Genomic DNA, 25,079 nt, shown 5'->3' with positions numbered 1-25,079 from the left:
TGAGAGTAAAACTGAAAATCAAGTCTGAAGCTAGTCAAGTAGCCAGAGGCTGCCTGTAGTAGGTTATCTGGGCACTGTGCTTTTTAGTCCATCTTCTGATAGTTCCGTTGGCTTTGGTTTGCATCCTGGAGTGGTCTGGTAGTGCATGCATTTGATTTTTATTTGAAATTGAATTTAACTGGAAGATGCACACCAGCTGCTTGTGAGTGTTCAGGCTCAAGTAACCTGCCTGAAATGAGCACAGAATTGGGTTTTTCTTTCCTTTAGTACTGGCTGCTTTGCTCCCTGCATCCCTTTCTTACTGTGCTGCTGGACTCGTTCATGTGGATACAGTCTGACAAGCTTCAGTTTGTACAAGGGAGCAGGAGTAGTCTTGATAGGAAGTGTGGACTCAGTGAAATGATTTGTGACAGGAGGGAAGAAAGAAAGATCCACTCTGTGGTAGGTGAAAATGCGTAGTATGTTGTTTTTTTTTACCGGAAGACCTGCTTAAAAAACCCAAACAAAAATCGTAACTCTACAACATAGTAACTGTATCCTTTCCAGTGTAGCCATCCATAGGATTACATTTTAACCTGAATCCCCCAAACCCCAAACCAAAAAACCTACTCCCCCCAAAAAACCCCAATCCAAACAACCGAACAAAAACAAAACCCAGCAAAAAAATCCCCCAAAAACCAAACAAAAAAAACCCTAAACAACAAAACCCAAAACAAAAAAACCTCACCACCACCACTACCAACCACAAAAAAAACCCCAACCTAACAAAAAATTCCCTGCGGCACAGCAGTGCTGGTGGTGGAGGTGGTGTGGCGTTTCCCCGTGCCGCTCTGCTGTCCACGCGTGGGGCTGGATTTTCATCTGGGTGGGGAGAAATCAAGTCTGTTAGCTTCTCAAAGCAAAGACCTCCAGCAACGGTTTGTGTTGGATAGTTGCGTGCTGTTCTGGTGTATTTAATTGCATATATGTTAATGTATAGTGAAGAGAGTGCTTCTGTCTGGAATGTCTTCCGAGTGCTGCATATGAGGGGATGGCAGAGGTCTTCAAGCAGTCTCAGGTGTAGGACGCTGCAGGATTTTACTGCGCCTGTTTCACCAAACACCTTATTCATTGGTTATAAGAAGATACTGTAGCTTCTCCAAATAAGATTGGGTCTTGAAATATATGTTTAAAAAGAGACAGACAAAATACTGGGAGTAAAGTAGAAGTGTTTAGGGGAAGGTAAGAAATTAGATGCTTGTACAAGAACTCTTGAAACTATTTTAATTTTCTGGAGTAATTTGACTTTTTTTAGTTTAGTCTGTCTCGATCACATCAAAAGTTGTTCTCCCAGGGTTTGTAATTTTTTTTTTTTTTCCCTTGGAGTTGCTAAAAATGTTCTCATAATAGCTCAATAAACACTTCTTATCTGAGAACAGAGCTGTTACTGTGGTCAGAGTTCAGGGTCGGGGAGTTAAGCCTGGAAGAAACACAGAAACCCGCAAACAGGATAGCCTAGTTTTTCTCATCCAACTGAAATTAACGTTAAAGAGAAAGCTGGGAGTATGTGCTTCCAGTCCTTCTGGACTGGTTTGAATAGCATGAGCTATAAGAAACTGGCCGTTTTGAATACAGTGCAGGCTGAATCCCAGCAGGCTCAGGTAAGGATTTGTTTGCGTGGTCTTCCAGCCATGCTGGAAGGAAGGAAGGACTGTCCTTCCTCCGTTCTCCCCACCGCTGGGTTGTTGTCCTCTCTTTCAGAAAAACTCCTTAATTGCAGCGCAGGTTTATCACTGCTTTTTCAAAGTAATCATCCTGATTTCATACCATTGACATTGGTGACACACTCGGGCAAATACCTTCTCCAGAAGTTAAACCAAGCAAGACGTTTGCTGTTTAGTTATGGTAGATCCAGGGTGAATGGAGCCCTGGGGTTGCTGCAGCTTCCCAAGCCTCTTGCGTGTGGGTCGGGCATCCAGGCTCCTTCCCTCCGGGCAGCGCAGCTTTGGCTGCTCGTGCTGACCTGTTTGTGCCTAGGGGCTCAGCAGGGCTGCAGGGCTCGGGGGTCTGCCCGGCACTGAGGTGTGTCTCTGAGTTGCAGGGGTGATGCTGGGTGTCCGAACTCTCCCGTCAGCAAACTGGTGGCTAACACAGCAGCGTCACCTTGAAAAGAGGGACAGTTTCTTTACTTCTGAAGTGTAAAAGGTTTTTTGAGGTTGAACGTTTTACTTCTTGCGTGCAGATGCATGTGAAAGAGGTGTAAAGTGGGGATTCTGGTGAAAAAAGCAGGAACCTTGGAAAGATTTTAAGAAAATAAAAGTATATTATTTTGAGACTTTAGTGTCTTTTGAGTAAATGTGGCAAGCCTGGTATTTGAGCCAGCCCAGAGGAACAGTAGGCTGCCGACAGAAGGTTTGACTTGTCCTGAGCTGGGCAGGTGGCACTGGAAGCTCCAAGTAGGTTTGGCTGTATGCATGCTCCAGGGCAGTCGGTAAGAGTTGATTTTTAGAGCTCTAGGTAATGTGGTCAGGATAAATGATTCACTTAAATATAATTATTATAGAAAAGAGAGGAAGTCCCATAGTCAATAGTATACTTATACTGGGCACCAAGCACTTTGTAATGGGGTATGTTGTAACGGAGACAATTCAGGAACTTGGAGAAGTTTTGCCTGTGTTTTGAGGTTGAGGGTTAACCTTAAATCCATGGTGTGGAGCAGGAGGCCAGTGGCGGTCCCCAAATGCCCGGTGGCGAGAGAGCCTAGCTGCCTTGCTACATCAGCTGGTTCTGGGCAGACAGCTTTGGAAAGGAAAGGGCTTTGAAGTTTTCTTCTTCTGCTGGGGCAAAAACCATTACAGAATGCTAAGCTGAGGTGATGGTTTGATTATTTTAATTGCTCTTAAGATGTTTAAATGTTAATTTGCATACATCAAATTGCCGCTTCTGAATAATTATGCTGTGCGTTTGGTTAGTTTTTGTTTGATCAGAGTCGTTGCGATGTCTGGCTCAAGTTTTATGTGACTCATCTGCAATTTAAATACCTATTGCCTGAATCTTCATGTGCCTGTTATGAAAAAGCGATTTAATTAAAGTATTATTGGTAATGAATTTGTGTCAGAGCTGATTGGCCTGGTATAAGCCATAACTTCTCTGACACCTTGCAGTCATGTACACTGGGGTCCATCCAGTGCCTTTTTCTTAAGTGTTAAGTGTTATGTGACATGAACGATCGAGGCTGGTGGTTGACAGGTCTGAAAGGGGATGCAGCAGGGTCAGTGCAAAGGCGAGAGCTGGAAGGTACAGCATCTAAGAGAGGTGATGTCTATGTAATTTAAAGTGGAATTGAGATTCCTCATCCTACATGTGAGCCAGGTACCACTGCCATTGTCCGTCTCCATCTGACACTCAGCTGGTACGGTCTGCTTTTGCCTGGGAAAGGGAGGTACAGCATGGAGCATGACCCTGGACCCAGGATCTTGTGGCCCTGCTTTCCGTAGAGCTGGCATTGAGTCGAGGGCAAATTCAGAAAGGCAGCGGGACTAATCCTGTGCAGTCACACTGGCTGTGCAGAGCAGAGATGCTGTGCTTGGGGGATTCCCAGGCTGGTGAACTGCTTCCCCTGGTGCAAAAAAAATAAATCGTTACCAATTTCTGAGGTGTGAGTGTTCTGTCTGAGAGGCTGTACAGGTGTCAGCTCTGAAAAATGTGGTGGCCTCGAGGAAAATGGAGTTGGTCAGGTTCAAATTTTGATCTCTGCCTTACTGGGAATTCAAAAGTTAAGTTTATCCATAATATTTCATTCTGACTTTCACTTCTCTTTTAGCAGGGGAGTAACCGTGTTGGCAGAAAAAATATATTAAAAATATATATACAGAATATATAATAGATATATATTCTTTTTCTTCTCTTCACATTCACTTGAAAATAAATTTCCTGTGAGAAATTTGCCCTTTTAAGTTCCCCACCTACAATTATCAGCCCAGTTTTCGGAAATTATCTTGGTCGGGGACATACTTCGTAGGTCTGTCAAACATTATACTTGGTTAATTTAACAGCTTGCTTTAGTGCACAGGTTTTCTGTGGCCCAGCTCATGAAATTGGGATATCTGAAAGTATGAGGCTAATACTCAGATTCCAAATCTGAATTGAAGGAGGGGGCAGAAATTGGTGCCTCTGTCCCCTACAGCTGTGTCACTGATACGCACATTTCTGCAATGGGGCAGTATGTCACTTGGAGAAAGCACCTGCCTTTTGTAAATGGATTAGATGACTGTAGATCTTAATTTACCTGGAAAGCTGCAATTGCTTATGTGAACATATACACACCACTAAGATATTATGTGTCCCATCACATGGCTTGATCATTTTCACTTTCATCACAGTGAAAGTCTTCGAGCTTTGACAGTTACGTCATTTGTCCGTCCATTTGTTCTTAGGAGCCTGATTGCGCTTGCGATGAGTAGATCAGATACCTTGTGTAACCGGTAGCATTGGTTCGCAATTCAGAGCTTTGAAGTTATTTTACATCGTCACTGATAAATATTGGTTATTTAACTTGTGTTACGGAACACTATGGTGCTTTTGTACATAGAAGTGCTGGGTTTTTTAAAAGGACAGCTGAGGTTTTAATAGCACAGAGGTAGTTCTTTCACTTGTAAAAATGATGAGCAGCAGTCTGCTGAAGACTGTCTCACTCCTGCCCTGTGCAACCAGTGAAAGCGCTTGGTGCCGTAGCCTGCTGCTGCCATGGTCCTGGTGTGCTGAAGTGCATGTGCTGGTGAGGTGAGGACCTTGCTGTGGGCCATAAGAAATTAAATGAGAAATAAATTTAGGCTAGCTTGTTTGGAAGATACACTCATACCCTGTTTTTTTTAGAAGAGGAAGCTGCTGTAAAGCTTGGAAATGAGAGTGCAGGATTCTCACTCGCTTTTTCTTTTTCTCTCCCTCTGTAGGTATGGCCTCACAAGTCTTGGTCTATCCACCATACGTTTATCAAACCCAGTCAAGTGCCTTTTGTAGTGTGAAGAAACTCAAACTAGAACCAAGCAGTTGCGTGTACCACGAAAGAACCTACCCACAAATCTATGTGAATGGTAAAAACTTTGGAATTTCTCCCCATAGGGTTAGTACATACTTTCAGACAAAAAACCCATTTGACAGACCTCAAGGACAGAACTTCTTGTTGCAGTCAAATGCTGTTGCTTTAAAAAATATTGCAGGTGCTACAAAAGCGTTAGCAGCGTGGGCGCAGCAAGCTCAGTTAGAGGCACCTCGGACTGGGACGCAAGGAAGCCGATCAGATATCCTGGAAGGACCCCAGCGATGTGGATTGAAGCGTAAGAGCGAAGAGCTAGATAATCAAAACAGCACGATGCAGATTGTTGATGAACTGTCCATCCTGCCTGCAATGTTGCAAACCAACGTAGGAAACCCGGTGACGGTTGTGACAACGGCTGCAACTTCAAAACAAAGTGGTACAAGTGGAGATGGAGATTACCAGTTAGTACAGCATGAGGTATTGTGCTCCGTGAAAAACACTTATGAGGTTCTTGATTTCCTTGGGCGAGGGACCTTTGGACAAGTCGTGAAGTGCTGGAAAAGGGGGACAAATGAGATTGTGGCAATCAAAATCTTGAAGAATCATCCTTCATATGCACGCCAAGGACAAATAGAAGTGAGCATATTAGCGAGACTAAGTACTGAAAATGCTGATGAATTTAACTTTGTGAGAGCCTACGAATGCTTTCAGCATCGAAACCATACTTGTCTGGTTTTTGAGATGTTGGAACAGAATTTATATGATTTCCTGAAGCAAAACAAATTCAGCCCTCTGCAACTGAAAGTAATACGGCCTATTCTGCAACAGGTGGCCACTGCACTGAAAAAACTAAAAAGTCTGGGTTTAATCCATGCTGACCTCAAACCAGAGAACATTATGTTGGTTGATCCTGTTCGGCAGCCTTACCGGGTTAAAGTAATAGACTTTGGGTCTGCCAGCCATGTATCAAAGACTATTTGTTCAACCTATTTACAATCTCGGTATTACAGGTAAGTGTCTTTTACTTTGTTTTTAACTTTTAATAGAACAAGGTTTTAGCATTTATTAGAGTTAATGGTTTAAATAATTGCTCTTCTAGATAACGAATAATAATTTGGAAAACATAATGACCATGTAAGAATGTAGGCCATACTAAGATTAAGTGGTTGGTTACCCTTTTAAATGTAAATACTTGCTTTGAATGTTTTGATAGTGTTAATTTTTTCTAGAAGTATGTTTTGTGTTGCATTCTGAAGTCATCGCTTACTGTTACTTTGGGACTTCTGATGAAACTTCTGAAAAGGAAAATAGGAAAAAAAAAATTGCTTTCACTTGCTTGATTATGATGCCTTTCCTACCTTCCTGACATGATGTTTTTTTTTCCTGTGAGCAGCTGGACAGTGTACTAGAAGTGCCATAGTTTTATATCCTGTTGCCAAAGATGATGTAAATGCCTCTGTGTTTCTCTAGCGCTCGTAAATATTTTGCCTAGTTCTTATAAACTCCATTCTGATTGAGTGTCTTCAGCAGCTGTGAACTTCGGTGAACTTCTGTGGTTAGTGAGCGATAGGATACTTGAATGTTTGAGGTGGTACCAGGCAGGCATTTAAAGTGATCTTGGTACATGGTTGCATTCTACATTGGCTTCAACATGGATATATATTTTTGATTTTTGGAGGTTTTGGTTTTTGGTTTTTTTTTAATCCTGTCTTTGTATGGCTACCGAGTCTACATGACATTTACAAGCTATTAATATTTAGCATCTGAGTTCCTTTTGTTTTCTTTATAAGCTGAACTTGTTTTGCTTAAAGACCTTTTTTGGTTCTGCTTTGCATCATTGGCAATAGTATGTCCTGTGTATTGCCTGTCTGCCAATTCAGTAAAAAGCTAGTAAACTAGGATGATGAGTAATTTGAAGAAAATTTTAAGTATTTTACAGCTATTCATGTTGGAAGTGAAAACTTGTGCAGTGCAGTTCTAGGCTTGATGAAATAGTTCATGGAGTTCATGCCAGAAGAATCTATTTTTTGACTGTAGCTTGTAAACAAGAACACTTCATATACAGTACTCGTATAAAGTATTCTAATTCACCACCTGCATTTCTCTATTACTTAATTACAAGCTGCAGCTAAGGGTTTAAACACTACACAGAATTCGTCAACAGAAAACTAAATTGGGAAACCATATGGATTGATGCATGCCTGCATTATACAAAAATGTACATGAGAGGAAATAAGAAATTAAGTAACTTGAGAGTTCATTTTGGTGTAATAGCTGAACAGCACTCAAGATACTGTATTTTTGGGCCTCTCAGGACAAAAACAGGCAAGTCTTGAAAAGGTGGCATGAATTCTGTGAGGTTCTAGACAAGTGCAAATGTCTAAACATCAGCTGTTCTATATAAATCCATAATTCAGCAGATACTAGAGTTGCATGGTCTGACGATACTTCCTTAAATATTTTGGCTTTTTATTTATTGAAGCAATTACAGATTATTGTGAGCTATTGCTGTTTCCTCCCTCCTGCCTCCCCAAGAACTGACAAAGGGAGAGGCTGTAGACAGCCAGGCTGGGTGGTCCTATTGTGGTATTTTGTTCTCAAGTAACTAGTCTCCAATTGTATTTTCTGTGTCAGATAGCTCATAAGACATAGCGTTGCTGTGCTTATTCAGTTGCCTACATACACATTTTAGCTGCAGCTTTGTTTTACTTGGGTTGATGTTCCTTTGTACCTGAACTTTGTATGAATTTTGATGTGCTTCCTAGGTTGGGCAGGTCTGTAATACTCACACTTCAGTGCACGTAATGCAACAGAAGTATCCAAAATGCACACAAGGTGCCAAGGAGTTACACACTGATTTTGGCAGTAAGTAGGGTTTGTTGTTCCTGTACATTCAAAACTATTCTCCTCCCCCCACCCCCAAGCATAAGACTTATGGGTGTATATGCTTGTCTTGGCTCAATGATGTTGAATGATAATCATATAGACTCATAACTTGTGCACCTAAAATTCCCTAGTTACTAAGTTGCACTTTGCTGCTTTGTAAATATTCAGGCTGTTCAGTAAAAGACCGTATTCTTTTGTCTTGCATAGTTTTATAATCCTTCTATAAAGTAGCATTTAAAAGTCAGTATTTTTTTCAAGTAAAATGGCCATACAGAAAGAGGTTAAGGACTATCTACTTGAATAGGTTTGGTGTTATGTTTAGGTTAAACATTTGATAATTTTGAAACCGACTTATTCTGGGGGGGTGGGGTGGTAAGATACAGCACTTCAGAATTATTTTCAGTAAAAAATTTACTTCTGAAAAGGTTTTTGGCGTGCATGGATGCATAGCTCTCTACTAATTGTGTGATTCAAATTAACTTAGCATAGTTTGGCATGCAGTTCCTCAGACTTCCTTGTTACTGCTTTGGAGGCACCTGACTAGCGTAAATAAAATCAGAAAATAGGGATTTGATCCAAAAAGGTCTTAAAATAGGTGATGCCAGGAAAAATTGAAGAGCCTTAAAGAGGAATGAGAGGGGCCTTCAGATGATATGTTGTATTGAGTTGGAATTAATTTTGCAAGAGATTCTGCTTCTTGTCAATCAAATAAGGAGCTACTTAATAAAATGTAACTGTACTCAAATGTTTTTTGTATTAGAAAAGGGTGGGAGTCATAGTGCAGGTTTGACTTGTTTGACTGTGACATGTTGAAACAAACCCTTCCAAAAAAATCAAGCAGCAGCTGAGATGTTGAAATCTCTTATTCTTTTTTAAAAAAAATTCAAGCTAAATTAATGCAATATAGTTCAAATAGGAAGTGTTTTTTAAAAAATGCTTGTTCGCTACAGGACCTCTTTGATTAGCATGATGGCTTCTGTATTCTTGTGTACAGTGTTTGAAAATAGTTTCTGTGCTAAGCTATATGTGTATTGCCATGAGCTTTACCTGTAACTCTTACCAGTGGGGATCCTTGCGCGGTCAGAGATGACAGCACGTAAGACTTTGCTTCAAGTGGCAGGCACAGCACGCCGCTTCAACATTTATATGGGTATTTCCTAGGTAAATGTGATGTGAACCTGTGCAAAAGCACTCAGCCAAGCCGAAGAATTTAAAGAAAAAGTTACTAAAAGGAAACATTTTGTTTTAAAATGACTATTTTAGGATCCGAGGCCTTAGAAATGGATGGAATGAAATGCCCTTAAATGATGCTATGGGTTTAGAGGAAGCAGGGCTTCATCCCAGCAGCATCAGGATGCTGCTTTTCAACCCTGCGGTGCCAGTGCTGTCCTGCTCTGGGGGTGGTGATAACTCCATCCCCCTCCTTCGTTCTGCAGCCCCCACATCTGCCAGAGTGCCCATGCCTGCGTGAGGAGGGAGGGAGGGAGATGGCCTGGGGGGAAGGGAGGAACTATTATTTCTGGCAGCACTGTTGACTTATGCCATGGTAATTTTCAGGAATAGGATTTGCACTTTATGGAAACTGTCCACCCGCCAGTGTCTTAGGAGGCATATGTTGACCACTCAAGAGAAACCCATGAAGAAGTTTTGCAGGAGTGAATAAAGAGTTGTTTTTCACTGCTGTTTTTTCTAGTTCATGGGACTGTCATGAACTAATTATTGTGAGAATGGAGAATGCCACAAAGTATATGTTACAGTATTTATTTTGAAGGGTGGTGTCAGTATTTTGCATCAGTAAGAAGCAGCAAGTAATGACTTGGAAAAATAAGTATTAAGAGGATTAGGACTTAAGGCAGGGAACGTAATACAACCAGGTAAATGGATAATGGGCTGACTTGCCTTAGTCTATAGCAAAGGAAGAAGTGACGTAAATTATGACTATTGGAGACATCGTAGCACTTTTGTATGAGGAGAGACTGTAGAACAGTGAGACTAATTGAATTTTAGAAGGATGTAAACAAGCAGAAAAATGGAGACGAACTGGGTGGATTGATAAAGAATGGATGTTTTCTTATTTCTGTTTCAGCTTTGTCAAACAAAGTAAGGAAATGGTTAAAACAAGTATAAAAATACTTTCTGACATCATTGCGTTTTGGAAACTTTTGCCTGTTATATACTGCTAGAAATCAAGAGTATGGATATGAATAAATACTAACCAGAATACACTTTAAGTCACAGATAATTATTTTTTGTTTGTTTTAAAGATGAAATGTTATTCTGAATACTCTTTCCCTAAAAGACAGTGTCTGTGCTTACAGACTGTCTTGATGTTGGTCTGGATTTTAATAGCTGTGGGCTAGAGAGAGCTGGTATTTGAAGCCTTTTCTTTGCTGCTGGCCTCACATGTTAAGACTGTTGACCTTTTATGAGTGATCTAAGTAGGTAAATAACCAGGCAGCATATCGTTTTGAAAAGGAAAAAAAGCTTACATACATTGTAAGTGATCAAGCTTTTGTCATATGTGGAAGATAAGTGTGGTGTTGTCCTTTTGGTCAGCTGGGCCCCAAATCACAAAAAGGGGATTGCTGCATCCAAAGTGAAAACCTTCCTTTCCCCTCATCGCGTGGTGCAGGCTGTGGAGGAAGGGAATCAGCACCTTTCTTTTACTTTGAAGTCATGTGTCTTGTGCTCATGTGGCAAGGCAGAAAGTTTTCCCAGGTCTTGGTGTTTTCCTCTGGAAGTCATTTTCCTTTGCTTTGCCTGTCTCCTGAGGTTAGATGTATTTAGGGAAGCAGGTGTGAGAAGGGCCTCAAAGGCAGGCTGCAAGGAGTAGTAACCTCCAAGAAGAGTCGACTGGTCTGAAATGGTCAGGCTGGTCCTGCCTGTCTGCTTCAGGGAGCAGAATTACTTTCCTTTCCGTTTCCTTGAGAAGTAATGGCCTTCTCAGTGTTTCGTGTTCAGAGATAACTCTTTAGGTCCGGTTTTACTGCGGACCTTCTTTTTTCTGGTACTCCCTCCAGGATTATTTATTTATTTATTTATTTATTTTTCCCTCAGAAACTTCTGTTGAAACCTGTGTATAATTTCCCCTTTTGGAAGTAGCTGTGTGCAACACCAGCGGTTAAGAAGTTCTGTTTAACTAGTTAGCTAATACCCAAATGACAGTTAGTGATGCCTTGCTGTAGTCCGTGCCATTCGGATGTTGTTCAGAGTAGGTAAAATTGTATTTAAGGGATGCCCAGTTCCATCTAATGGTAACATCTATGTGCCAGGGTTTGGTAATGATGAACCCTTTTCCTTCTCTGATATTTTTCTTCTCCCACTTGTTGCTGTGGCTGTAATACCAACTGAACTCATAAATGCATCTCCATGTTGGCCTGGCATGTTGAGTGTGGATCCGCAAGGCACAGCTATAGCAGTGCTTGTGTGTGCAGAGCTTTGTGGTTTCTAGGGTTTGCTGCTGGTTGGGAGGAGTTATTGCTAAATTGTTTTTCAAGGGGAATCACCTTTATGCTGATTCAGTTTGGGGTTGTCCTCCTAAAAGACAGGATTTTGAAAATGACACTTCAGTAAACCTTACAAAACTTATCATTCATAAAATCCTTCTAATATCATTGGCTTAACGGTAGCCATTGCAGGTGTAGGAGTGTGATACTTCATTGTGTGTTCCTCACGTGCAGCCTCCGAAGGGAGTTGAACAGTCACCGCTTCAGTTGCCTGTGCAACTGCCCCGATGGTTGTGCTCCCTGGTTTTTGCCTCCTGTCTTTGAAGAAAACACCTTCATCGTACTATGTTAGATTGTGCTGCTGTTAGAGTACAGCTGGAAAGTTTACTGAAAATACGTTTCAAGATCGAGCATTCAGTTTCAGGATGGAAGGATGCTCCTCTTGGCATCCAGCAGTCCGTACACAAACTGCTGTTCAGCATAGTCAAATTCATTGGGAAAATGAAATGAACGGGAAGCAAAATAACCAGTCTCCATATAGAACAGGGTGCCCACTGAAGCTGCCATAGGCTGATGGACAACTTGAGTGATGCTGGCAGAATGAAAGGTTTCTGGCTATTAAGGGACGCTCGTAGCTTGGAAATGTTTTTCTCCTCTGCTGGTGACAGCAGTAAAATACGATCCTAGTTATTCAGCAATGTGCCCATAAGGACAGGCAAATGATGTGAGTAGACGCACTCAGTGGAGTCAACTCATTCCTGAATCGGACAGTGATATGCTCCCTCCAGCCTTCCAACTAAGGATAGTTGCTAATCAACAGAGTTGTTCCAGACAAAATGCCAAATGTCACTAGTGTCACAGCGGAGCTCAGAGAGATGGAAAAAATTGCTGTTGGATGTACTTCTCTTGGACGAGAGCAGGCTTTTCCCCCTCTCCTCCTCTTACCCTCTTCTCCAATGAAGGATCAGAGAAGATGGAGGAAGAGTGATAATCATTGTGTCCTGTCATCCTGGTGTTGCTTTCACTCACCCAGTCAGTTCTGCTGCAGCTTGGAAGAGTGATTTGATCCAGTGCGATCTCTTCTGCTTTAAAGGGTTTTGGAAAAAGAATAAAGTACTTGAGCGGCGTGGCGTGATCACGCACTGCCTGTGAGCTGGGCTGTAGCGAGGGCTGTATGCATGCTCTGAGGCTCTTGCACTGGGACAGCTTCTTATTTATGACTTTTTCAGCTTTATAATTAGTTTCAGAATAAACCACCAACACCATGTGCTGACCCCCCCCCCCGTCGTCGTCGTCCCCCCCCCCCCCCCCCCCCGAAATTTATAAAATTTATTTGATCTGTTCTCCCTCTTTCTTACACACATTCCTTGCAAAACTAGAAAAAAATTCTCATGGCCGTTCCTGGAGAGACTTGTTTTCTCACTGGCCTTTGTAACTTGATGTAATCCTTGTCATTCCAGGGACTCCAGAGAATGCAGGCTGACAGTACCTCCCCAGAATATTTTTGTTAAACTGAATGTTTTCTTTCTGTAGGTTGGGATTGTCAGCAGGATGGGTTATGACTCTGTAACACATCTGGTGCATTCGAGTAACTTGTTGATTGTCTTTTCCTAACATCAGATTAACACATAACATATATATGTTTAAAATATCAATTAAAAACTTATATACAAACCCCCACCTATCTTAATACAGATTTTCTTTATAGGGATGACCAAGAGGAGAAGTTGTGCAAAATTGGGAAGCAACTGCTTTTTTAAGTTCACCCGTTGCTGTCACATACTTGGAAGGTTCTAAATAAGCTTTATCTAGAGTGGGATGTCTTGTTTTTTTCTCCTTTCACAATGCCTAAAATTCTTGCATAGAATTTTTTTTTTTAATATTTTGGGTTTTAGATGTTAAAAGAAAAGCAAAACTCTGTTAATAAATAGAGTTTTTTGTCAGGGAAACACGCAGTACGAGAAGCTAAAAATGCTTCTGTAAACAACTTGCACTTCAACATGCTAGCAGATGTTATTCTATCACTTTGAACTGTGCATCACTGAAGTGTATTGGGATATCTTAAAATAGTCAGGGGTGGTGGCTAGAGACTGGAGACTACTATAGATGGTGAGGCTGTTTCGCTGTTGCAGTGAAATAAGCCAGAAGTACATGCTGCTAAGGTCATTTGCTTGCTCAAGGTCAGCATGTTCGAAGTCAGCTGCTATACTTGTGAACATGGTTACTGTCAGTAGTATATGTAAGAAAAGAGTCCCGATAATGTAAGGAATTGCTATTACAAGCGAATTAGGCCACTTACATGCTCTTCCCCCCGACCCACCCACAGCTTTAAAGTTGCAAGGCTGTGATTGCTGCTTTATTTTTTTATCTGAGCTAATGGAACTTAGTGTCAAGATAAGCTTTTGTGGCCTATGTCTGGGAACAAATTGCTTTATTGATTTGGCAAGATTTTGTTTGCACTTTTTCCATAGTTTGTTAATTGTTTAGCTGACTTCCCGTTTTAAACTTCTGTGTCATGATTACGAGGACCTAATCAAAACCATTACAAGTATCATCCAGGAGTGGCAATCTTAGCTCATCATAACTTCATGTTTATCGTAGTTTCAATTCTCTTACTATTTTCTAGCCAACATAATGTGGTCTCTAATACCTTATTACGCTGTGTTCGTGGAAGCAGAAAATAAGAGTAGATTTTTTGGTAATGGTTTGTTTTTTGGTTTTGTTGTGTTCGGTGGTTTGGGGGTAGGTGGTTTTTTTTGCATGCTGTGGAAGAGAATGGCAGGGTTACTGTAAGCCTGCAACTTTAGTTTTTGAGGGGGGGGGGGGGGCAGGGGGAGTTGGTTGGTGGATTTTGTTGTTGTTGTTTTCATCCTCTCTGAAGATCCAGAGGAGTATTGTGGGATGGCAGTAGATGAAATAGCAGCCACCCTTCAGGTTGGTCATTTTTCTGAGCTAGAGATTTTCTGAGTAACATAAGCTCATAAGCTGGGATAACACAGGAAGCATTCAAAGGTACCATGTACCTGATGGAGATTCTAGTAACGTCAGCCCAGATTTTAAATTAATAGTGATGGCAGGAGCAACAACTTAAAGCAGAGTTCAGATGCATTTTTTTCTCTTGGTCTTTAGATTGCTTCAGTTTGAACAGAAGGGACATTCTTTCATAATCTTGAAAGCAAAAGAGCTCTTCGTTCTTGCTGTATTCCTTTTTTTTTTTTTTTTTTTTTTTTTTTTTTTTGAGATCGGAACGCTAGACCTAAGTTTATCATAGCAAAAGTTTTGGTAAGCAGCTTTTATTTTTCATACGTTAAAATAGATCTACTGAAATGTGATCCATTTTTTCACTGCACTGATGTTTATGTCACAAAGATTTGTTCATCATACATCAGTGTGTACATGACTGTGGATGTATTGGTTATCTTAATTGCAGAAATATCAGTGGTAGCTACAATGCTGTACTTGTAAATATTGTGTCTAACTGCTTTCGCTGTGTCTGTTTTGAAAAGATGGCTGTGTATTTCTGTTGTGAGAGCAGGTAGTACTAGATCTAAGTCAATGTGAAAGCGAAGCCTATTGATCAGTCCATCTCTTCATCTGGCATCCTTATCTTCAAAGGAGAGCTCTTTTGTGGATGAAGGCTTCCTTCTGCATCAGCTCACAGCATTCAGCGTGAGTGAGGAGGATAGAGCAGATGCGTGAGGGAGGCAGAGTCTTCTGTGTGGTTGGGTACAGAAAGATTGACCAAGCTGCTGCTCTGCTGACACAGCCTGTGAAGGGGAGAGGATGTACCGCAGCTGGGGGCTCATCCCGTTAGCCACAGAAGGCAAACTGCCTCAGCCGATCTGATCTTCAAGCAGGCTGAACAAGTGCAAATAGATTATAGGGGCACCTGTAGAACTAGTGCGAGTTCAGACCAAAACCAGCAATAACATACTACCGTGATTAAAAAACAAAAACAGCAACAAAAAAACCCTCCTTTTGTGAATTCTGACATTAATTGGAAAGCGGTAGAGGTTTCTGATGTGAAAGTATTTGGGGTGTAATTGAGTAAGGTTGAAATTTATATAGAAATAAGTGGCCTGAAACGTCCATATTGTCAAATTTTATACTGTGTGTTTGAAGACCCTTAATCCTACAGTGCTAGCTGATATTTTGGAAGGATTTTTGTTTGGATAGTTAATAAAATACCTTCTAACAAGTGAAATTAGTTTAGGAGCCTGGGGGAAGCAAGATAAAAACATTTCGCAGATGAGAGTTTCAAAATGCAGCTGCTTCAAAATACGACGTTACCTTAAGAACATGTGGAGCATCATTGTGCTTAAAAATATCATTTTGTTGGTAACTGGACAGGAACAGTTGATTAAAAGGCAGGCGTAAAGTCATTTAAACCAGTAGTGCTTGTGGGTGAGTAGGTGACAGTAGCAGACAGTGTTGTGCTGGTGAGGTGAAAAGTAGAATTGTTTTTATCTCTATGAAGCATTGAATAAAACTCTGAAGGTGCGTGGAGGTGCCAGGTATGTGGGAGAGGGGACAGTGCTATGACCTTCTGTCCCACGTGCTTGTTGGAAGTGGGCAGAAGCACAAGCTGGCAGCACTAAAGACTCCACAGAAGACGGGCAGTGGGAAGACTTGTCTTCTGCCCGTGCAGTGCTTGTCCAGCTTGTGTGACGTGGTGTGACTGCAAATGGACTTCAGTGCCTGTGTCTTAACACCAAAGTCTGACCATTAGCCGGCTAAGAAATGGAAAAAACAGCTGCATCCACACTTCTTAGTGAAAGCCCACGTAAACAACAGTAAATTCAGAATACACCGGGGTTCACTTAATTTTCTTGTGCTTCTAGAAGTCTAAGCTTTCTTTGCTAGCGTAAAGCAATATTATAAGATAAACTAAAATCTGAATGTCTTTCTCTGTGCACAATATGTATTTAAAGGATAAATTATTAAAAATAGCTTTTTTTGGAAATGCACGGTATCTGCAATTTTATATCAAATGTATATTATGTATTCTGCAAAATGCTCTGCTGTATCTGGATCGCAGTTTGCATTACAGCAGTGTGGGAGCCTGGCTATGAAGCCCTTTCCTCTTTGAGGAGGAAAAATTGATAGTCACAGTGCATCTTCAGAGCAGGCAAGTCAAACCTGTTCTCATTTCTCTGTTAAACTCGTATTGTCCAATGCTCTGTGGGCTTCAGGATTTCTCACTCTTACCTCCATGGTGCATGCTGTGCTGGGGCTGCCATATTTAAACCTACCTAGAGCAGCGAAACAGCAGTTTCCCAGGTGTGTTGTTTGTGCGTAGCTGGAATGTAGCACATGATGTTTGACTGCACAGGAAGTTTTCTTGGTGATAAAAATAAATGTTTGTGGAATTTTGTGCTGTAAGGACCACTGTAAATGTTGCCATTTCCACCTTTGTAAATACCAAGGATGCTTCTGTTGTCCCAGGATGGTGCAGCAGTGTCTCGCAAAATACCGCCTCTTTACGTGGGTTCCTTAATTCACTGTAGTTGAATTTTTATCAGTATTTTGAATACCTTTGGGATATTTTTGAGAATGATAGGTTTTCACCCTTATAGTCAGTCATTCAGTACTAAGAGTTCACAATATATAAAAATGTCAGATGCCTCGTGATGAACTCTTTCATGAGAGGATGCTTTATTGTTTCAAGTGTAGTACATAGAGGTAATCTTGGAATTAGCGACAATGTCAGTATTCAGTGTGTGAGTGTATATAAAAACATACAGAACACAACTTTTTTTTTATGTTGCAGGTTTGAAATTGATGTGAATTTAAAATGTCTTTTAATTGTCCAAAATTGATTCTAGGAGTTGAATTGCGAAGTTTTTTCATTATTTTTATTACTTTCCATAAAACTTACTTCCCCAATAACTTTTGGACATGTGCATTTCACAACTTTGTTGAAAACCTGCGGGCATTACATCACGCATTGCATTGCTTATGTAGAAGGCTTTTATCTAAATGTAGCACTATGTGAAGCTTCTAAATAGCCTGTTACTGTAGTTTTTTCAACTGAAAGTCTTCGTAACTTTAAAAATCAGTTTGTTAGTGTATGCTGTGTCACAAATTGGTAGTAATACTTAATGATATTTGCCAGAAAGGTCTGATGTCAGAAGTGTTGTTTGCACTAATAGCACTGGGTGTTGTGCTGAGTGCCTTCTTTGAACCCCAGTTAATGTTTACTTTTTTTAGCTGTTAATTTTCTCACTCTTCACAATTAATCTTTCACTTCTTGCTATCCAGTGCTGTTAGCTCAAGATCTAGCGTGTATTTCTGCATATAAGTGTGCCATTTGTCTATGTTTTGTTAAGAGGGTTTTTAACACCTCAGAGTTTTCATCAGCATTTCCACACACCCGTCCCTCTCCCCCAGTCATACAAATGGTTTCTGAGGTGCATTTAAAACATCTGCATCTTCTACGTGGCTAAGTTTGAGTTCAGTAAAGTGGCTGTAGTTCATGGGGTGAGGACTTTGATGGTAGATCCAGAGGCTGTACTACAGATTTTTGGTTTCTCTAGAGAGCTACCTGATGAATGAATTCTGTGGTGGCCGCTACCAGCGGGTGACAGCAGGGCTGGAGGGACCTCCAGCAGCTCCTCTGGTCCTGGCCGTAGACAAGGGATTGCAGGACTGTATCTGTGCACTGATGTGTACTTGCTATTCCCATCATGAGACAATCTGTCTGGGCACAGAGTTGTGTGGTCATGCAGCCAATTTTGGACACTTCACCTCTGGAGGAGTAGCTAGAAGTGGAGGGGCTCGGCATTTTTGGTAAACAAGAGCCCTAGAGAGCAGAACAGGAGGGTATAATTTGTAGATGACAGGGTACAGCTTCTGACTCTGCTTTGGTTTTCGTCTCACTTTGAATTATTTCAGCAGCTTCCACTAATAAAGTATTTGTAAATCAAAAACTATTCTGTGCATGCAAAGTAGCTGGGAAAGCTCTGTAGTTAAAAGTTGGTGGCGGTCTGATTATGCTGAGTAATTTCTGTGGAGAGAGGCACTAACAAAAGTGTGTAACATACTGAAGTTTATTTCTTGCTGTTTCTTTACTGGTCTTCCTCTTACCTGTAGATGAACTGTGTGAGTCTCTTCTCTCACTGAGTCGAGACACCTATTTTTTTCATGACCAGTACCGCTTCTGTCTGTAGTGTTGTCTTGCTCTGTGTAGTTTTCCTATTTAGCATAGTGTTTAATATAGACAGTAGTTGTTTAGCTTTTAAAAACCTACTCAAAAAGTTATGGAATGGACAAATGTTTAACAGGGGAAAAAACTGCATCACGGTAGGGTGTTACACAGAAGGGTCATCAGGAATTGGTGGGTGTCACTAGTGCCAGAGTACTCCACCCTGCCCTCTGAATATGCTGTTCCGCAGAGATGGTTGCCCATGGACCAGTGCCACATGCCATTTGGGATAGTCAGTTTGTAGCCAGGCAGTTGCCTTCTTGAAAGAACGACCTCAGGACTGCCTAAATCTAATTAGCATTTATTTTATTTCGCTTCATCTCTGGTTGTCCTGAGGTTATATTGGCTCTGATTACTACGCATTTACGTATGAGAAACACCTTTTCTGTTTGTTTCTGTAGCATCATTATTAGCTTGTGTACAAATGATATCAAATGGCTTGACTCTACATTAGAGCTGGGAGGGAATTTGGCGTAAAATAAAAAGAAAAGCCCCCAAACTTAATCTGATAATTTATGCGGGTTTATTAGATTGGATGGAGCTCATGCCTGCACGAGGTTTCCTGTTCTGTAGCTAGGTTGTGACACACCAGCGTTTTCATGCTGTGTGCACGGGGGATCGAGCTTACGTGAGACACTGGCTGATTCTTGCAGGCTTGTACGAAACAATGCTGGTGTAACGCCCATTAAATCATTTAGCTAACCAGTGTGTATAGGTCATATTCCCCCAAGATAAATAATCTATCAATTTTTAACCATTTCACAGAAGACGGTGTTATACGAATTAGGAATACCACATACGGAACAGTAACCTCAACCCTTCCTCTCCTTTACTAACAGAATTAAACTTCTACTAAAAGTTAATTACTTAGTAATTAGTAGTAATTAGTGCTGTTCCCCCTCCCAACCAGGAGACTTGCAATTTCCTTAGTTTGTGCGTGTGTTTCTTTTGGATTTCCACGCGTCCCTGGGGGTGGGTGCTAGGGTGCTGCTCCAGGGGAGGTGTTGGGTGGCCGCAGGGGCGAGCGCTGGGAGGGAGCGATGTTCCTGCGGTTCTGGAGGTGGGCGATGCAGCCTGCTGCTGGCATGCTTGAATGTGCGCAGGGAATGGCTTCTCGGGCATCTTCACCCTGGCTCCTGAAGAGCTGAGTGCCTGGGCTTGGCACAGCAGTGCACAGGAACCAGTGCGGTGCTGGAGTGGGAGCGGGCAGGGACCAGAAACCCACCTGCCCACATCGGGGAGGGTGGCTGCTGTGGGGCTGGACCCCCTGGTTGCCTGCAGTGCTGTTCTACAGCAGCAGGGCTGATGCACGCTCTTTGGGAGGCCAGGGACTGTGAAACAAAATGGGTACCTCTTAGAAAGCTAGCCTGTTAATTTCTAGTTGCTTAAATATTGTGAAAGGCTGCTCTAGATGGTGCCGTGGTTGTGTTTTATTTACATGTCCCTCTACCATGTATTACACACGTGCATGCCCTCAGTCTTTGTTGTTCGTGAATTGCATCGCTGGTGTGTCTTAAGGGTGCGTAAATTTGGATACAACAACTCGTTTTCCCTTGCTGCTGTGCTTTGACTTCAGCTTTGCTTCAGAAGTTTGTAAAGATATTTTCAAACATTTTCCTCTTATCTTAGTTTGTTCTGGGGCTGTGCCTTAAAAAGGACTCTCTCTGTGAGAAAAAACATAACGTTTTGTCAAGCAACTGAGAGAAAGCTGGGGTTTGAGGTGAAAGCAAAAATAAAAGGCAATGCACAAGCTAGTGTGCATTAGCAAATCAAAGAGTACTGGTATTCTGTAGTTCAATGGCGATCATCTGCATGGATTCTTTCTTCAGTTCTTAAGTTATAGTGATGTAGCTGAATTTTTCTTCCACACAAGACTCTGTCAGAGTAGCTACTCTTTAAAAGATTCTTCGAATGTTTTCTTTGACTTTTTCATTAGAGAATAGTTACAGTAAATCTCTGAAGTTTCTCTGTGTTTGTTGCATCCCTGACTTTCCAGTGGTGAGCTGTGAGGACAATCGAAAGCCCCCATTTGGAAGATGGCAATGACCACCCTGTTGGCGGGGGACATTTGATTGCCTGTAGTCACAGTTCTGAAATGGGTAATGCAAGAAACTCCTGCAATAAGAAATAAAGTGGTTGCTGGGTGGGTCTACTCTAGCGGGGATTTTTGGAAAAACTAAAGAGCTGACTTCTGAGCTTTGTTGGCTGACTTCTTGATGTGCCTAAGTGTGCATTTGGCCCAATACCACCGAATCTTAGAGGTACTTCAAACCTGACAACAGATGAAAGTCCTGTAGATGTGAATACAACGGTACGAACACGAGCCGCAGAGCAAAGCGAAGATTCAAACTAGTGATTCCTGCAAGGTGAAATGAAGTTGGTTGTTATCCTTGCTGTTTTGCCGTGGCCATCTGGCTAGTCAGTGTGTGTGTAGCTCTGGACTAATTAACTAATATGCTTGTTGCCTTGCCTGTTGTAGAAGGCAAAATAGAGATCTAGTGTTGTTCATTCTTGTCTGAGGAGAGTGGTGCAAATCTGAAAAAACTGCAACAGTGAAGTGTGATTGAGTCCAGTGGCTGTTGATAAGCTTGTTCCCATTTGTGTGGCATGATGGCAGATTCTCTTCTTCAGCAGAATCTGGCACAAAGACCTGTGGAGAAATGTGTGAAAAGCTTCCTGACTTCTAAAATGGAAATAATTTCCTGATGCTGACTCTAAGAGCCTGTGTTAGTTTTCTCTCCAGCTCGTTGCTCAATGCTCGCTTCTCGGGACTGGCGTTGCCATTGCAAGAACAACAGAAAACCGTGCAGACAGGGCAGGGAAATGTATTAAAAACAACAACAACAACAACAAAAAAAAAACCAAAACCCCACCCATAAATTACTGGCTGCCTCAGCAAATAAAAATCTGAACTCAAAACAAACAAGCCCCAAACCCCCAAAAGCAAAAGGCATGCCCACCCAAAACTGGAGGAGCAGGAAGAGAGAGCAGGCTCAGAATCACATCAAGGTAACTGTAGCTGTATATGCCTGTGCTTAGAGGGCTGTCTTAGAGCAGTGCATTGCTGTATTTAAGTTTTCTTCTATTGTGTGGTTGGTTGGGTTTTTTCACACTCCCTTGTAGAAACAAATATTTCATAATGTCTTACTTGCTTTACTAGTAAGTAGTATGTTACGCCAAACGTCTGTAGGACTAAAGCTATGAGAAAGTATCTGAAAAATTAAAATTAGCCCAACTTTTTCTAAAATATACTTCAACGTTTGACATCTGAAGGACTGCCACATGGAATTCTTCATGTTTCTACCAGGCACTGTCCTTTAACTGCAGCATCTCAAGCAGATGCCCCTTAGCAGTATCTGTACTGCTGGGTATCCTTAGGGGTTCAAGATCCTGCTGTTCTGCTCTGATGGAAAAATACCTTATGCCTGTAAACTAACTTTTTTTGGGGGGACGTATTTACCTTATTGGTATACTGTAATTAGTTCTGTGGTTGGGGAGCCCTTCCATCACTTGGAAGCGTGCATGTGTACTGGGAATAGTGGGAAGTCCTGTTCTGCCTCGTGGTGAACGTGCGAGGCTCAGCATCTCCCGCTGCCAGCCCTTGGGGTGTGGATACCAAACGCAACATGCACATGCGGATGGTATTGAACCACTCCTTATTATGCTACAGGTAGGCAGCTCTCCAGTCTGAGAGTCCCTGGCTAATCTGTGTAATTATTTTGAGTATTTAAGTATCTTGGGTTAAGTAGCCAGCTTTGCTGCCTTAATAACATCTTATGCAATTGGACCCTTCCCACGCCCCTTGCCGGCTCAAGGTGACGCGGCACAGTACAATTTTTAGTGTGCAAAAGAGGTGGAAATGTGAAAAATGTCAACACAGTCGTTGAAAAGGGACTGTGTGCAATTAAGAATATTTTCTTTTGGAAGTAGAATTACCGTGGGTTTTTTTTCTTCTTCCGAAATCTGTTGTGTGTCAGTTATGCTGTTTAGAGCTTTGTTTTTCTTGCGTTTAATAGACTGTTACATGTTACTAAAGAACTAGTAGCTGAAAGGGATTAATATCCATTTCCCTGAGTATTAGTCTGTGATGTGGTTGAACACAGTCTATTTTTCTATTCTTTGTGAAACTTAATTTTTAATTTAAGCTAGATTTTAAAGAAAATAGTGTAATTTTTTGTACTTCTCATTTATGGTCAAACTAAATTTCCAGTTTTTTTGGTTTTTGTTGTTAACCATAGTCTGGTGGCTTTTTTCCTTCCTTGAGCTCATCTGTGACTTGCCTAGAGACAAATGCAAAAGATTTGTCGTGCTTTGAAACCTGACTTGTGGAATTTGCAGAACTGACAAATGCATGCGCAGGGGTAATGTTTTTGATAGATTTTCACAAAAATAGAAGTAACTTAGACACGTATTCCTGTGAAACAACAAATGTATTTCAAGTAGACCTAGATGTCAGTACGATATCCTTTCCTTTGTAAAGGGGGATTCTTCCTTTGCTTAACCTCATTATTTCTTCTATATCAAACATAACCCATTCAGTAAAAGGTGAGATGAGGCAAAGGGCTGCAAAATACACGCGTGAGCCTCTAATAACCTTCTGAAGAATAGAAAAACAGCTCTGAATGATCAAAGATCCAGTCGCTATCCAGTCTCTGATAGCAACTGATTGTGAAAGCTTAAGCAAAGACAAAGCAGCCAAAGTACATTTATATTGATGGTTCCTAGTATATTCTTCTAGCTGCTAGCAGTCTGAGCTCGTTCGCTTCCATAGGTTGGACCTTTTGTGTCTAGCACATCAGAGAGAGGGTTTTTTTGAAAGACATACCCTTCTGGCATGGCCAAATCCAGCCGTGGAGCTCCACAGTGCAGTTATGTTTTATGAAATGGATTTTGTATTTGTTGTGTAAAGAGGTCCTGACGAGGAGCTGCTCTGTGGTGCAACAGGCAATTTTGTTGCATGAGTGATCAATGCTTTGAAATGTGATCATGGGCTGCTGATGCTGCTGAGCCAGGCAAGAGCCCAGCAAAATAGGGTAAATTGTGTTGGAAAGATGGTCTCATGAAATTCTCCAAGCAGCTCTAATAGAGCAGGATAGTGCTTTTTGCTAGTAGAGAATAAGAGATTGGTAACTTGTTTTCTGACTCCTTTGACTGTAGCTAACAGATCAGCCTGTCCTGTCCCTAACAAAAATGTTTTCTTTGGATTCTCTGCCTTGTGTGCTTTAACTTTTTTGATTATGCCCCTTTGGCCCTTCACGAGGACATTTTGGGGTCCTTCATTAGGAAGATCTGTGCTCCATCTCCCACCCAGCGTTATTAGCATCAGGGAACAAAAAGAGTGTTGCTGGGAGAGGAAGAAGGAAGTTAGACTTCAAAATTCCCCAATTTGGAGCCAGTTGAGGGTTTGTTGTTGTTCCTGTTAGTAAACCTAACTTTAAAATCAATTCTACTTTGTGTGAAGCACCAGGGGAACAAGCTGCAACTCCACTTTGCTTATTTCTGATCTTAGATGCTACAAATGGGAATGGGGAAGCAAAAACCCAAAACAAATAAAAAACCCAACCCAAAACAAAACAAAAGGCTATGCTTGTATTGACATGCCTTTTGGTGACTGCATGAAAGTAGGGGATCAGGAGTTCCTCTTCCTTGCTGTACTTTTGCGTCACCATCCCACAGGAATGGAGGGGCCAGGGAGGGCTCAGCAAAGCTGAGCAGCACAGGACAGGGCGTGTTTTCCAGTAGCATTACCCTGAATGCATGGTTGCGCAAGAAATGTTTATTTTAAGGTAGATTACTTCTATTTTCTCCTAGCTAACTTCTCCATGTATTAATAAGTCTCCTACGTATCGTGTGTGTGTTAAGAAGCAGGTGGAGAAAGTGAGTATAGGTGAGTGTTACTTTTGATAGGAAAAACGTAAATGCTTTCATGAGAAACGTTTGCTGAAAATGCAGAGCTGGATTTGCTTTCCTTAGAAAACATCTGGGAGTTGAGTTCTAGGTGCTAGTTCTTACAGCATCAACATTGAATTGTCTTTAAACTAAAAAAAAAAATAAAAAATTGAAAAATTAGTTGTTAATTTATTGATTGGCTGCAAAATGTATTTAGCCTTCCAACCTGTGACTGATGTATGGTCTAATTTCATTAGAACAGGTAATCCTGTGTCATGCATCTCCTGAATGTTCTTTGCAGCAGTTTTTTTTTTAGAACACTTTGGGAGCAAATTCATGATGAGCTTGTTGTAATAGTCGCACACAGGATAAAGAAAATAGCTTATAGGTTTGTTCTGGAAATGATGACTTGACAGTAGCCTCCGGCAGTGGAATTTAGCTATCAATAGTGTGTTAATCCAGTTAAGTAGAGAGCCTTTCATAGGGAAATATGAGTCATGTGTTCTAGCTAAATAATTACCTTTAAAGTAATCATGCAACTTGTAAACATTGCCTCGATATTTTTGTGATTTCTTTTTTTTGACACTGTTATGACACAGCAATAACTCCTTACTGAACTGGTAGCACATGCAGTGGC

The 25,079-nt window shown here is 41.4% G+C and overlaps 1 protein-coding gene across 4 annotated transcripts in view; it reads left to right on the top strand.

The window, feature by feature from the left end:
- The window catches only part of HIPK3 (homeodomain interacting protein kinase 3), a 113,637-nt gene that overhangs the window by 47,736 nt on the left and 40,822 nt on the right, over window positions 1-25,079 (top strand). For all 4 annotated transcript variants that reach the window (XM_037403412.1, XM_037403410.1, XM_037403411.1 and 1 more), the window contains exon 2: window positions 4,932-6,027. In XM_037403412.1, coding sequence (XP_037259309.1) covers window positions 4,934-6,027 — 1,094 coding nt within the window. In that variant the 5' untranslated portion in view covers window positions 4,932-4,933. The remainder of the gene's footprint in view (window positions 1-4,931; window positions 6,028-25,079) is intronic.

Source organism: Falco rusticolus, chromosome 10, assembly GCF_015220075.1.
Source record: "Falco rusticolus isolate bFalRus1 chromosome 10, bFalRus1.pri, whole genome shotgun sequence".
Classification (NCBI taxonomy): domain Eukaryota; kingdom Metazoa; phylum Chordata; class Aves; order Falconiformes; family Falconidae; genus Falco; species Falco rusticolus.
Note: the sequence above shows the minus strand (reverse complement) of the source record. Positions and strands in the feature narration are given on the sequence as shown.